The 15747-nt window shown below is 36.8% G+C and overlaps 1 protein-coding gene across 9 annotated transcripts in view; it reads left to right on the top strand.

Annotated features, from left to right (window-relative positions):
* NUBPL (nucleotide binding protein like) overlaps positions 1-15747 on the top strand; it is a 290856-nt gene that overhangs the window by 164101 nt on the left and 111008 nt on the right. For all 9 annotated transcript variants that reach the window (XM_040620816.1, XM_008710413.2, XM_040620813.1 and 6 more), the window contains exon 7: positions 8090-8183. In XM_040620816.1, coding sequence (XP_040476750.1) covers positions 8090-8183 — 94 coding nt within the window. The remainder of the gene's footprint in view (positions 1-8089; positions 8184-15747) is intronic.

Consider the following 15747-nt stretch of genomic DNA (forward strand, 5'->3'; position numbering starts at 1 on the left):
GTTATTGATTTAAAACAAAACCAGAATGTGATAGTAGATTATTGAAAGCTAAAATATTCTCTAACAGCCCAAAGTCAGGAAATTTACAGTTAACATTTCCATGGTTACTAGACCCTTGCTTTGTAATATAAAAGACTTTTAAAGGATCATATAAGGAAAGAATACGAACTATGACATACCATAAAAAAATTCTCAGAGGTAAAAGAAACATTATAATTAACTAGAAAAGGAAAAAGTAAAGGAAGTGGATGAATTCTTCTATTTCTTACTTATATTATCTAAGTAAATAATTTTCTCTGGGTCTATAGACTCTGCTTTGTATATCTATTTTATTTTACACTGAAAAAGTGATATAGAAAAGCTCATATGTTCTTGTGATAATGAGGTTTGCTCGCAGAACTCTTTAGGGGCTTGGAGAATAGTGATGCTGCACCCCATTCTGTGGGAGACTGGGAACATGACTGGAGCCACACAGATCAGGATTTATATCACTGCTCCACCATTTACCAACAGCTTGACCTAGGGCAACTTTCTTAACTTTTCTAGTCCTCAGTATTTTTATCTGTAAAATAGTGATCATAATGCCCGTTTTACAATGTCTTGTAATCATGTATGTAAAGAAGTGTCTAGTGCCTGTCTTATAATAAGCTCTCACTAACGGTTCTTTCCCTCCTGCTCTCCTTTACCTGTTACCTGTAGACCCACTCTCCACCTCTTCCCTCTTCACTAGTCCAATTCCACCTGATGGACTAAGGCTCTGAAGTAGGACTTCAGAAGGCAAGTAACTGAACTAAATAAACACAACTGGGACAACTCTTCACATCATTCCTGGCTAGTGTATTGGGTAGGCTGGTCTCCTGGAGCAAGTGTCCCTCAAGTTCTATAATATCCTTAATAACATCAGAACCCCTGGACAGTGACTATGGATTCTCTTAGGCTCCGTGCAGCTTTTATGGCAGTTATAATCCTGCTCCTTCAGGACCTTGAATTCTCCCCAATACAATGTTTTTTTCTAAGGATATTCTTTTAAAGAATATTATAATTTTATAGTTTTCCATATTAAAGAAAGTATTACATGTCTAAATATATTTTATAAACTATCCCAGATTAGGTTAATGAAGTGATTTATTACTGCTACTTAAAAAAAAAATTCTGAGGTTCCAGCCTTTGGTATATAGGAAAGGTTTTTAATTTTTTAAGCAATTTTTAAAAAATAAAATATCTTGATTCTTAGGTTTATAATATGTTAGGTTTATTTGGTACCAGGCCTGTCCTTTACTAACCTCTGCTCCTAGGTTATGTATAAACAGTTGGCCTACGGCTGGACTCTAGAGGACTTAGAGAGATGTTCCCATAATGAACTAAAAATACTGTTCCTTTTATGGTGGTGTTATTATTTTTATGTTGTGAGGTTTTACTGTTTCAGCTGTAGTATGGATGTACATGGGCATCTGTGGCCTGGCCTGGGAATTGGATAATCTTTTAAACAGTATTTCAGAAACTAGGTACAGAGTTACGAAAGATTGACCCATGTATCAACTTGTAGACAAGACGTCCTCTCAATTGATGCTGTCTCCAGGTTGTCAGGGCCAGTCTGCCCTATGCCTCTGCTAGAACAACTGAGAAAACAGGAGATGATGATAAAGGGAAAGCTGAAGAGTAAAGTTTCTCTTCTCTTCGCTCTCAGAACATTATTGCTATCACTTGAGTTGGTAGTACCTTTGCAGGGATTTATTCAGGTATTCCCCCCCCACACACACACATATACCTTTTCCTATAGAAAGGAACATATTTGAAAATGGATTAGAGAACTTTATCATCTGAAAGATATGAATATATTAGGGAAAACATTTATATCATTATAACTGGAATAATTTGTTCTCATTTATAATTGGATCGGCTGGCTGTCTCATCAAAACAATCTTCATGGTTAAGTTTATTATATTTTGTATTATCTTTTCTTTCCACAATTCAGTAAGCCATCAACTCAAGTAGAAATCTTTTGCTATTCAGATTTTTATTGTAGTATTTATATCTAAATAATTTCACTTTTGTAGCAATTTTCTTCTTGCAACCAAAATATTATATGATTTTATGAATAGGCCACTGGGCAGAGCAAAAATATGTTTCAGATTTAAAGAGAACCACTTTATGTTCTATTTTAGATTTATATTGTATATAAAAGGTACCTCACATGGCAAAATTTTAATTTTAGTAGTATAAAATTGTAAAGGGCAACTTGACTCGTAGAATCACTCAGTGAATGTTGATGGAACACTGGCAAGGCATTATGGAGGAGACTGGATGTGGAAAGGGAGTCCAGAGATTAATAAAGAATAAACTCTTCCTTCAGGGAACTTATATTGACGTTGGGGGGATAGTTATATATAAAAAAATAAGAACCCTAGAATTTTTAGAACTTGAAGACCCATTAAAAACCTGGAAGTTAGTTGAATTGAAAATCCTAAGAGCTTGGTAATTTGCCTGACGAATTTATCCATGGACATGAGACAAGGTTAGCTGCGTCTCCTATCCTAGTAGTGGCCTGGTTTCATGTCTGGGATTCTAAGCAAAGCACAAGTACTGTTCTGTTTGCTATTTGGGTAGGACTGTGCCTAACTAGAGTTGGAGAACGAGGAAATCAGAGACAGATGGAAGAACGTAAGCAGAGGACAGAAGTAGCAACAGATATATGGCCAGAATCAGACACAGGGACACCACCTTGAGATCTCCTGATTATGAGTCAAAGTAGGCATAAAGAGTCAAAACCAACTCTTCAGTAAGTAATTAAGAGCAGACTGGAAAGAAAGAGGCAGTGTCTGGCCCAGCTCAACTTCCTTTAAGAATTGGCCGTATCACTTACAGAACAAGCACCATATAAATGGGCTGCCACAGCCCACTTTTAATTATTCAGTCTAGATTTTTTCCCATTTCTCCTGCTTTATGATTTCTCTGTTTGTTCTTTAGTTACACCTTTTTCTTGCCCTTAGGAGTTTATTTCTTCTTGGCCATGACTTTGCCTCCAGCAGGCTATAGCTCTGCCTCTCTTTCTTGGCAATGATTTTCCTCCCTGATTCCACAGGGCCCGGGGTCTACCCCACTGTTATTTTCATCTGGCTCATATTGGCCTTGCTAGCAGACCTAAGATTTCTGGGACACTTCACTTTGCTTTGGAGAAGCATATGTTGACCCTATGGTGCTTAAATGTGGCCTGTCTAGTGATGATGATGGAAACTGCTACCCTAGAGGCTGACTATGATAAACTGCTTGAGCCAGCTGAGAAGCCAAACACGGAATGCATCTATGGGCCCTTTCTTCTCACACTTACAGCTCAGCCTGCCTGCACTTGTGCTCTCAGTGTCCTCTAGAGCGAGGCTCGATTGCTGCTGCTTCACTCAGCTTCTTAACAGTAGTGTCCATGGGAGAAAGTGGCCCATGTTCTTTTCCCATTCATAGCACCACACTCTTCATAACTAATGTCCTGAAAAAGATAAATTACTTTATCTGCCCAAATAGAAGATACACTTTTATCTCCTCAGAAAGGAGGGAATTGGCTTTATTCCTGTTTTCGAGTTACTTTCAGTTTATCGGGCATTATTTTGAACATAAAATATAAACTATTGTTTGGAGAAGGCCTAGCAGCCTAAAGTGACCCCAATCGGTGCTAGTTGGGAATAGTTTCCCTTCATAAGGTTGACCAAAAAAAAAAAAAGAAATAAAAATAACTTAACACAGATTTAGTAATTATTCCTGGTGACGTAACTTTCAAGTGTTGGGTATCTTAATAAACAAAGCGAAAGAGCAATAAAAGAAAGGCAATAACTTAAGTGGTGATGTTGTAACAATTCACAACTGCATATGTATCTATAGGACAGGTGAAAAAACAATGTTCTAGTGTTATTTAAATGGCTTTGGACAAAAGCTCAGTGACTGCATTATATTTGGATACCAAAATCCTATTATCTCAAACCCTTTAGAGGTTTTATGTTACTGTGTAAAAGAACCATCTTGCACAGAGCCTCTCTCAGCTGACTCAGGTCTGAACTGTTACCCCTGATCTGTACCTCATCCCATCCTTCTGACCAATGGCATTGTTTTTGATTCTCCCATTATGCTGTTTATGTTCCCCTTCAGATTCTTTTTTAAATATTTTATTTATTTATTTATTTATTTATTTATTTATTTATTTATTTATTTATTTATTTTAGAGAGAGAAAGAGAGTGCACATAAGCACAAGCAGAGGGAGGAGCAGAGCGGAAGGGAGAGGGAGGAGAAGAAATCTCGAGTAGACTCATTGCTGAGCCCCATGCGGTGCTCAATCCCATGACCCTGAGATCATGACCAAAACCATGAGCCAAAACCAAGTGTCGGAAGCCTAACCGACTGAGCCACCCAGGCGCCTCCCATTTCAGAGGTGATGCACGTTTGACTTCCTAACCACATTGCTGAATTCTCTGTAGTGCCGCCTCTTAATTCACAGGACATCTCTGAACACTTTGGTAACTCTACTTCTAGACTGATTTACTCCATCCTGGTGGGATCCTTTTAGTCTGGACCCTGAGGCTAATGAAATTTAAACTCCAGGTTCCATGTTCACATGGGTTCCTGTGGGATGCTGGGAGTTGTAAAATGTTCCAGGTGGAGAGAAGAAGCAGGTTGCAGTCAGGAAGCATTTCTATATGAGCATTTATGTTACTCAAGAGATCTCAGAGGAAGGAACTCGAATCTCTAAAGCTTCAGCATTTTAGGGTGATTTCTTATATTCTAAATAAATACTTATTTTTGTAGGTAATTTTGCCTTCATAATTTTGTATTCTTATTCTTAGAAAGGATCACACAAATTGTATATGCTTCAGGCCACACAGAATCCCAGTGGGATCTGCCACTGGTTTTTACTAAATGAAGTACCTGGGTGTTTTGCTAGTACTTATTTACCTGCATTTAGTAACACACAACTTATAAGAATAAACAAACACTAAGTAGAATCTAGAGAATACCCAAATCATTCTAAAGTCAACACTTTATTGACTCTTTTACAAGAGAACTGGAACTTGCTGGCAGCCAGTATATTGCAGTGTTAGTATTAGTGACTGCTGTAAGACTGGAATTCACATACTGACTTTAGTTCAAGTCAGCACGCCTTTGTGGAATGCCTACTGTGTATGATCAAGATGCTGGGCCAGAATCATTTTTTAGTTAAAATGCAATTTAAGAGTCATTTGAAATTGTCTTAACAGTGAAGTGTTTTTAGTTCCTTGGAACCCTAATAGCAGTTCTCTTTAAATAAATAAGAAATTGGAGTCAGTGTGAAAAATATGATTAAATGCCAAGGAACAACAATGATAAATTGTTGGCACCAATCGTTTGATGTTCTCTGAAACAAAGAGACTTGTCAGTCTGCCAGTGCTAAGAGTTTCAGTGCAGAGGATATAAAATGAAAAGTATCCTTAATCTTTTTTATAGATAGTTTCATAGGTGATGGCCCTGGGTAAGTTTGGGTAACTATTTGGGTAACTATTTTTCAAACCAGGGAACCCTAAATTGAAAATGAACTGCTTTATGTTCATCATTTCATCATTGTTTTAAAATGTGTCATTCAATCAGTATCAAATACTTGTGTTTGAGAAATATCATAAAATTCCTAAAAGACAAATTAATATATAATGTCAGGTACTGATAAATGTTTTGAAGAAAAACAAAGAGAGGGAGAGAGAGAGAGAGAGATTGATGGTTGGGGGTGGGGGCGCTGTTTTAGAAATGCTGTACTGACTTCCTAGCTGTTGCTCAGATTTGCCAAGCAGATCCCCACTGGTTAGAACCTTTTTTGCACTTGCTGTTGCTTCTGCCTGGAAAGCTTTGTTTCCTTCAGTTGACTGCTTCAGTTATTTTCTGACTTCCCTCAGTTTAAAGTAGTGCCTTCCACCATTCTATTCTTTTTGCCTACTGTACAAGTATTCTTTACCCTTTTTTTTTTTTTAAGATTTTACTTATTTAGTTGACAGAGATAGAAACAGCCAGCGAGAGAGGGAACACAAGCAGGGGGAGTGGGAGAGGAAGAAGCAGGCTCGATCCCATAACGCCGGGATTACGCCCTGAGCCGAAGGCAGACGCTTAACGACTGAGCCACCCAGGCGCCCCCTACCCTTTGACTTTGGGAATCAAAGAGATTAAAAGACATTCTTGGGGCACCTGGGTGGCTCAATCAGTTAAGCATCTGCCTTCAGCTCAGGTAATGATCTCAGGGTCCTGGGATGGAGCCCCGTGTTTTCCGGGTCCCTGCTTGTCCCTCTGCCCCTTGTCTGCTTGTCCCTCTGCCCCTCCCCCTGCTCGTGCTCTAGTATGCTCTGTCTCTCCAATAAATAAATAAAATCTTAAAAAAAAGAAATTCTTTGATAAATCCTTTGCTGTCTGAACTCTTAGTACTTGCTCTCAGAAATTCAGGAATTAAAGAGATTTTTAAAATATCTCTTGCTATTTGATCTATATATCTGAGTTAGGAACCAAGTAATTTTGTATAGTAAAGGATACTTGTTTTCTTCATAGCACTTTGTACCCTCTGTTTTTTCTTTCTATCTATTTGTCTGCCTGACTCCCTCAATCGTTCCACAGTGGCTGTGGAATGGCTGGGACTTTGTTTTGTCCACTGCTGTATCCCCGTCACCTGGAACAGTGCCTGGTACCTAATCAATTCTCAATAAATATGTGTTGAATATATGTGTCAATAGATGAATGAATCATTGCTCTCTAGCTATGTTGATCTTCTTTCACTTGCTTACATTTACTAACCTCTTTCCTTTACAGATTTATTTCATTATGTGCTTAATATCGGTCTCCTCCTGTATTATAAATGCTGTGCAGCTGGGGACCATGATACCATTTACTTATCAGTACCTAGCTAATGCCTAACATATAGTAGGTACAGAAACGTTCTACGGGTGAATGAATGAATGAATGATTAGGAGAAGTTACTAGTAGGAACACTATATCTAATCTAATGGAAGTTAAGGAAAGTGAATTTCAAGCTGGGATCTGAAGAATGAGGATGAATTAGCAGGTGAAGAAGACCAGGCAGAGTGTTCTGGAGCTTAAGCTCAGACTTTATCCTAAAAACAATAGAAGAATTTTAAACAAAAAAGTGACACTGTCAGACTTGCATTTTAGATGGACCATTTTTCAGTGGTGTTAGGAACAGACTAGATGGGCAGTGTCAAAGCAGAGAGATTGATTGGGAGGCTTTCGTGATAGATAGTTGTGGTCTCCACTGGGTTCTTGGCAATGGGAAAAGAGAAAAGTAGATACACTTGAGAGATTTTTAGAAGGCAGAATAAGTGACTGGAGCTAGTGAGGGAAAGGGAAGAGTTAAATATGATTTCAGGCTTCCACCTCAGGCAGATGAGAAGAATGTAGGGTTATTCACTGATACTGTGTACCCAGAGGGAGGAGCCATCTAAGGAGAAGAGTCTGAGGAACCCCTTAAGACCTATCTGAATTAAGACTGAGTCTTAAGAACTTGGTAATATAGCTGAATTTTCTAGATGTAGATACTTAGATGCCTGGAAAGAAATAATCAAAATAATCAAAATGTTAATGGTATAGGAAGTCTAGTTATGTTTCTAAATTTTTCTTACTAAGTTTTGGTTATCATTATTAGTATATTTATGAAAGAAAAGTAATAAACTTTAAAAAATTATATTAAAATCTGCCATAGGAAATGCTGTACCAAAACCCCAAGGACACAGAGCTAAGGCCTTCCTAGACTCTTCCCAATGGAAATAAAGTATTGGTCCTGAATAGAAGCCCACTGTGGAATGGGTTCACCTTTAGTGTATGTGTGTATGTGTTGGAGGTCGGGGCAAGAGAGGAGTGGTCATTCAGAAATTTAACCTTTTCATTCAGAGAAGGTCTGCTGGAGCCAGGAAATGTCTCTTATTTATACATTATCCTTTGCCTTCAGCACAGTCCCTAACAGTAATGGCTTAAGTGAAAGCTGTTATTTTAGATTTTGTTATTAATACATTTTTTTCGTTTATATCACTATTCACTATGATTGTTATACAATGATGTTATTTGTGTCGTCTTGGTTTTTAGGTAGAATGGGGCCAGCTTGACTATTTAGTTGTTGACATGCCACCGGGAACTGGAGATGTGCAGTTATCAGTATCACAGAATATTCCCATTTCAGGTAACCTTAAACTTTAAGGTAATTTGTGCTGTCTTCGTTGTTTTTCTATTGCCATTTACCAAAAACAAACTGTATGACCGGCAGACATTTTTATGTCTTCAAAACAGTTTTTTATAAATTTTTATTTAGAGATCAGATTCATAAATTAAAATTTTCAAAATAGTACCAGGATGAGTGTGTTTACAAGAACATAAAGACATTTTGAAAAGGTGGTGATATAAATCTGTGTTCTAGAAAAACCATAACACTTACATATTGTTTAGGTACTACTAGGCTGTTTGGTTCACAGCTGTCCTGCAGTGACAGCATAGTGCCTGCTACATGGCAAGCACTCAGTAAATATTTTTTGAGTAATTACTGAATATAAGTAAATATTAGGAAAATTTGGCTTTTTGGTAAATACGAGTATGGGAAAATTTTATATCCAGGTGATTATTAAACGTTAACCTTAAGAGGGCAATAAACATACTAGCTTACATCAACTACACAGTATTTCATTATGGTAGTAGATATCTTTTATGTAATACAGAGTTTATTTATTTATTTTTTTTAATTTAATTTTTTTTTTAAAGTTCCATGATTCATTACTTGCGTATAACACCCAGTGCACTATGCAATACGTGCCCTCCTTACTACCCATCACCAGAGTTTAAATGTCAGTAGTTAGCTGTCATGTTTAATCTGTTTCCAAAGATTTTCCTAAATTCCAGTGGAGAAATAATTGTAAATCTCTCTTATATATAAGGACTTAGGGAAAATAATGGAATTTTAAAATGTCATTACAAATCAGTTATCTGTTGGTAATAAGTAACCAAGAAATATTACCAACATTTAATCATCAAGAGGTTTAGAATCTAGATTTTTGATAAGTTATACACATTGATTGGAAATACCAATATAGCATCATTAAAATGAATTTTTTTGAGGCTGTCCCAAAGGGCAGTAACATGAATATTTTTGATATTTAAATATATTTGTTACCTTACTTGAGTCTGAGACTTTTTCTTTGGTGAAACAAGCTAGAAAGTATGAGATGGAAGTAAATTGAAATGACATAGGAAAGTAATTGAATATATCTTTTTTGTAACCAGCCTACTAGATAGTCTGCTTTTTGTTTTTTTTAAGTAGTTTTGGGACTTGCGTATTTCTGAATCCTAAGAATACTCACTAAATGTTTATTGAATAAAATGTGCTCCTGGCACCTTGAAATGCCTGTTGTAGACTTCCAAAATGCTTACATTATTTATGTGGATAATATATTGATACAGTTGGGGTAAATTATCATCTGTTCCCTGAATTGTGACTTGATACGTTGAAAAAGTTTAATTTACTTCACACAGATGAACTGATAGCCCCAAGAAATTTACCTTTGTTTACTCAGATAACAGCCCCTCTATTTGGATAGGATTTATGATTATATCACCCTATTTTTATTTGTACTTATATTCTAAAACCAACAATGTGTAGATTGAGGTTAAGATTTGCTTCTTTCTTATTTGCTAAAATTTAACCAGTAATATTTCTTTATTCCTTTCCTTTGATGAAGAGTCTGCCCTGTAATAAATAGGTCATTGGTATATGATAATAAAAAGCAGTATTTTTTCTTGTAGTGCTGGTAAAACATAGCAGTTCAGTAGTATTGAGTACATTCATGTTGTTGTACAGCCATCACCACCATCCAACTCCAGAACTTTCTCATCTTCCCAAACTGAAACTTTGTATCTGTTGAACAATAACTCTTCATTTCCTCTTCTCCCTAAACCCTGATAACTGCCATTCATTCAGAAACAGTATTTTTTATGTTAGGATGGGGAAATGAGGAATAAGAAAAATATATGAGGAAAATATGTTTTAAAGGATAAATTTTATATATCCAATATTGACTTTATGCTTTATTAATAAAATTTTAAATCAACAAATATTTATCCATATAAAGATAGATGCTAAGCACAAGAGAAGATACAAGGATAATTAAATCACAGGTATTTTCACTAGACCAGAGTTCTGTACCTTTTTTGATACTCAGAACTTTTTTGAGATTGATTAATATATGTGTTCTCTCCAGGAAGATGTATTTGTATCTACAGAAACACTATTTTAAGGTATTTCAGGAGGTTCACAGTTCTTAGGTAAGAAGCCCCAGCTCTAGAAGATAGAGCAAGGGGAAGGGCAGGGGGAGCAAGTGGCTACTAAGAAAAGAACTGTAATTCAGTGTGAAAGTGCTATATGAGAAATCTAAGCCCCATGATATCAGGGCTCTCAAAGACAAAAGAGATCATGGATTTGAGGGGAATTGTAAAAGACTTGATGGAAATGAGCTTTAAAGAATAAATCTGAGGGATGCCTGGGTGGTTCAGTCTGTTAAATGTCTCACTCTTAATTTCAGCTCAGGTCATGATCTCAGGGGGCTCCATGCTGGGCATGGAGCCTACTGAAGATTCTCTCTCTTCTCTCCCTCTGCCCCTCCCCCACATGCTCTCTCTTGTTCTCTTAAAAAAAAAAAAAGAAAAAGAATAATATGATACATTGTAGAGCATTCAAGATAGCACCATACCTCGTTTCCTTTGCTTTTTCTCAGCCTAAGGGGAAGAAATCAGAAAATGAAACTTCAGGTGTTTATAATTCTATTATAGAAACGTAACATACATTTTACTTCCCATTTAAAAAAAAAAAAGTCTGATCCATTAAAAAAAAATAGGGCCAGGTACTAAAGATGCTTTTGAAAATTCATAAACTTAGTGATTTCTGGACTATGAAGGTAATATTATTATTTATCAGTATTTTCTAAATTTTCTTTAATGAGCATGTATATATTTATAGTTTTAAAAAGTAAATGGAAAGCACTAATTCTTTAAGGACAGATTTCTGTATAAATTGGTACCATGATAATTGCCCATTATTAATAAACTGCCATTTAAGGACAGTCTCTCATATATTAATTTTTATATTTAATTATCGTGGGTATTATCCTTTAAATCTTTGAAGAGTTAAGCAACTTTCCCAAGGTTACACAGTTAATAGTCGTTCATAGCTGAGGCTCCTATCAGTTCTGATTGGGTTTAAAGCTTATGCTCTCAACCTCTACATAAAGCTGTTCTAATACAAAGCCCAACAACATTTGACTCATTGATTTTCTGAGTTTAGTTTCAGTCTATTCAAACCCATTAGGTTGAAGTTATTCTAATGTAGGTGATCTCTGATAAAAATATATTTGTTCGTGAATATGCCTAAACCTGTGCACCCCTATATGATAAGTATCCAACCAACAGTCTATGTTAGTATTTACTATCTTCAGTTTTGTTTCTGTTTTGATTCCTGGGAGATTGCTTTGGGCTTCTTTAACTCATATATTCCAGGGAAGGTCTGGAGATCGTCTGGAAGCAGTCTCCTTTGACCTTTAGGAGTAGAGCCCCAAATGATTCTTGGAAAGACCAATATCACCTTTGGGCTGATCATACTGGTCTTGGATAGTTAGCTAGTTTCCGGGTACACTGGCTCTCAGTATAGAATTGTAGCTATCAGTGTTAGTACATTCATACTGTGAGTCATTATATCAATATTAAAATTAAAAGCAATGAAAAGACTAGGTTTTCTGCCCTGAACATCTATTAATTTTATACTTAGGGAAAATATCCAGCAATAAAAGTATCCTACCAAAATGATGTGTGTGGAGTGGGGGAGAGATGCATGTGATTGTGTGTGTGTGTGTGTGTGTGTGTGTGTGTGTATGCGTGAGTGTGTGTTAAAGGCTTAGTTCCTGGGGTTTGGTTTTATTCAGGCCAATGTCATTTCATAGTTAATATATCTGAGGAAATAAAAATTGAGCTATCTCCCAGGAAAGGTACCAACCAAGGAGTTGCTGAACTGGTTTGAATCATGGTTTTCATCAATTTATATTATCTGGAACAGCCGATCATATCCATATCATCCTTTCTAGGCCTAACTGTGTTATCTCTTTTATAATTATGAACCTAATTTTCCTTCTTCTTATCATTGACTTTAGAACTCTTTTAAGTTACACTGTGTTCTACCTTTTCTTATGTCCCATATCCCATAAACCATATAAGCTTTTTAGACTCCCATTTGACCCCCCACCCCCAATGATTTGACTTCTCTCTCCTTCCTCCTAAACTCCTTCACGTAACCTGGAAGTTCCCTCTCAAAACCCTTAGGGTACTCACTGTCCCCTCTATCCTCCATTTACTTCCCAAAGTTTCTGTCTTTAAATACATTTGATCCTCACTTAGACTGTCTTTCTTCTCTAATCAGTGGGTACCCAAATCCTGCATACCCTTTATTTCAAATGTCTGCTCCCTGTCATCTTCCTCAAATCCCTCCTTGGGAATCATTTCTCCCTGTTTGGAATTCACATAGCATTTCATTTAGACCACTCCTCTAGCACTTCTCATGTTCTCCATTTATAGCCTGCCAAACTGTGTTTTCTTCAGACTCTTACTCCCTGGAGGGCTAAGGATTTGTTTAATTCATCCTTGTATTTCTCACAGTGCCAAACTCCTTGCCTTTCTGTAACCACCCAGGAAATATTGAATCAGTGAATGAGTGTTTTATCTGTGTGTCTGTGTTATCTTCTCAACTGGTATGTAAGCTACTTGAATGCAAGAACTTTTTCCTATTCATCATAGTATTTCTTAGAGAATCTTGGACTGTGGCTTATGCAATTAATATTGATTGAATAAATAACAAAGCTAGCTGACTAGTTATCACTGTTTATATAAACAGATTTGTGCCTCCTTATCTTTCTTACCATCCTGCTATCTCAGTCCTGTGATCTCCTCCGCCCCAACTGCTTTTACCCAGGTGTCTTTTCTGTATAAGTTTAAAAAAGCATTTATTAAAAACATACATTTTATTTCACTCTCCCTTTGAGAGAAAAATACTTTCATTTTAGGGATATATTTATGCTATCCTTTTTCCTGTTCTGTATATAATGTCCTTGTGGCTAGATGATACCTTTTAGTATTAACTTTGTTTTGGTGTCTGGGAAATAATGTGCATGTGGACACTTGCTATTTGGTTACACACAGGCTCCGTACCAAATTAGTAGGGAGAATCACTAGCATTGCTCCATTGTAAGACAGTAATAAATTTTCTCATTTACTTGCAGGGATGCTTAGCAAGGTGCTAACTGCCTCTCTGACTCTTCATCCTTATCTATGGATACCTGCCTACCCCACAGACTTATAAGGGTCAAATAAGATAATGTAAAGTTCTATCTAAATGTATTATATTTTCTTAGAAACTACTTTGAGTTTTTTGGTGGGGGTAGTGGTGAGATGTTGTCAATTAGAAAGAGCCTTTATATCAACTTTGCATATCTCCACGCCATGTTGAGAATGAAATGAAATGTTGTATATTTGGAAAGGGACATCATTTTGGAAAATTTATGGAGGCAGACCTGTATAAGCAAAAAGGTCCTTTTACTGAATGCTAATTAGCAACTCTTTGTATGCGTTCCATTATTTTGTTCCATCGAATGGATGACAAGCTCATTATAAGAAGAAACTTTAAAAAAAAATCATCCTTTGTGTTAAAAGTGTTGTGTACCAACAACAGTAATAAATATGTTGACAGCAGTATTAATGGCTAATGATTTCAATTTGAGCATACATGGGCTATTGAATTATTACATGCTACAAATACCTAGTAGTTGTAGTAATTGCTAGGCAGAAAAGAGACAGGATAAAGGGTGGGAAAAAACAATTACAGTCTTTGGATTTCTCTTGTTGAACTTGTCAAGGGACAAAGGCAGAGTTGTCAGTGCTGGTTTTATTTTTCTTACTCCCCCCCCCCACCTTTTTTTCCCCAAGTGATTCAGTTTGCTGGGTTTTTCCTTGTTGTTTGTTAAGCTTTTAAATTCCTTATTGCCATATACTGATAGGTAGATTCTAGGGTTGACTTCTGGGTTTTCTGAGACATAGTGATGAGCTCTTGGGAATTTTTGAACACTTATCTGCTCTTCCATAATAGAAAAGGATTAATATTTCTTTGAGGAACATTATAAGTACCTTGAATATTTTGAAAATATATGCACTGTGATGTATTTGAATTCTAATAGATGTTGCCTAAATTTTTTTCTTTCCTCCTTTGCTTTAACTGAGGTCCTCTGCATGACTATATAAAGACTAACTGAATATTATTTTAACTCTTGGAATTAAGTGAAGATTTGATACTTTACATGAAATACGTGAAGCATATTTTCTTTTTCGAGAGACTGGAGAGTTTCAGTAAGTTATTTGTATTCAGATGCTGTATTAATCAGGGTCCTGGCAGGAAACAGATGACATACCTTAAAAGGAGTTAACAGAATGAAGTTAATGAAGGGACTGGTAAGAGCAAGAGAGGGTGAGGTACTCATAGACTAGGGGCAGGAGAAAGTTATTACTGTCCCTTCTGCCTAACGGGGCCTGGGAATGAACTGTGTCATTAGAACCTGGCAACTGCTAGAGCCATGGAAGACGGTCTGCCTGTTGGGAGCTGTGACCACAGAGGAACTTAGCCAAGGCCAAACTGCTGCAAGGCAGGGAGTGAGTGGTGTAGGAGGTAGGTAATAATACTCTAGCCTCTTTTACCTCTTGGAGTCTCATATCCTGCAGGTGCCTCCTACCAGCAGATCCCCATTGGAAGCCAGAGGATAAGAAAACTCAGGTGGTACAGTCCATAGAGGTCAGCTACCCAGGCACTGATCAGGACAGAGAGGGGTGGAGAATGAAGCAGAGCTTGGTGGGGGGAAGGAATTGAGGTACAGCAAGTGGAAAATAACTGGAACAGCTTCTCTTCTTCTTCTGGTCCTCATTATAATTGTGAATTAGTGACTTGCAGTAGATGAAATACCAAGCAAAGATTTGTGGGTAATACGGATACCAGTAGTACAAAGTAGTGAAAATCCATATTATCACAGGGCAAAACTGTACTGTCATCAAGTTTATGAACAGAATATTTATTTGTAAATAAGCAGTGACATAAGTATATTTTGTATAGTTGGGAGTAATGGATAGAAGAATTTATTTTGGTAGGATAGAGTTAGGAAAAAAGTTGCCCTTTATTAAGTAAAAATGGATGTAGGAGTGAAACTTTTGGAAACTGTTTTTATAATAGAAGGGACAAAGATTGAACACTTGAGAGGGGAGCCGTCATGGTCCCTTCTTTATTCTCTTTTTCTTTCAGGGAAGGGCAGAAGTGGAACAGAAAGCAGCCAGATAGTCCTAGTGTGGGTCCTGCTTTGATTTCTTTCTCCTAGCAAGAGAGTTACTGTATATGGCTGAGCAGTCAGCTAGATAATATGCTAATTATCCATGGACTCAAGAGAAACTGCACAAGCAGACTGGTATTACGTTACAACAATGAGGTGATGCCCTCTCTTCCATGACCCTTTCTGTCTGGACCCTATGGATGGAAGGAAAGCCAGAGGGCTTTCTGCCTCTCATTCATTTAAATGAGATGAGGTAGGAATTTTAAATTAAGCCACCTTAATACTTCAGTCATTGTTTAAAAAGAAAGGCATTTATTGCTTGTGAAAGGCATTGGGCCTATTGCTACAGTAACT

The sequence above is a fragment of the Ursus maritimus genome, unplaced genomic scaffold, assembly GCF_017311325.1.
Source record: "Ursus maritimus isolate PB19 unplaced genomic scaffold, ASM1731132v1 scaffold_36, whole genome shotgun sequence".
Classification (NCBI taxonomy): Eukaryota; Metazoa; Chordata; class Mammalia; order Carnivora; family Ursidae; genus Ursus; species Ursus maritimus.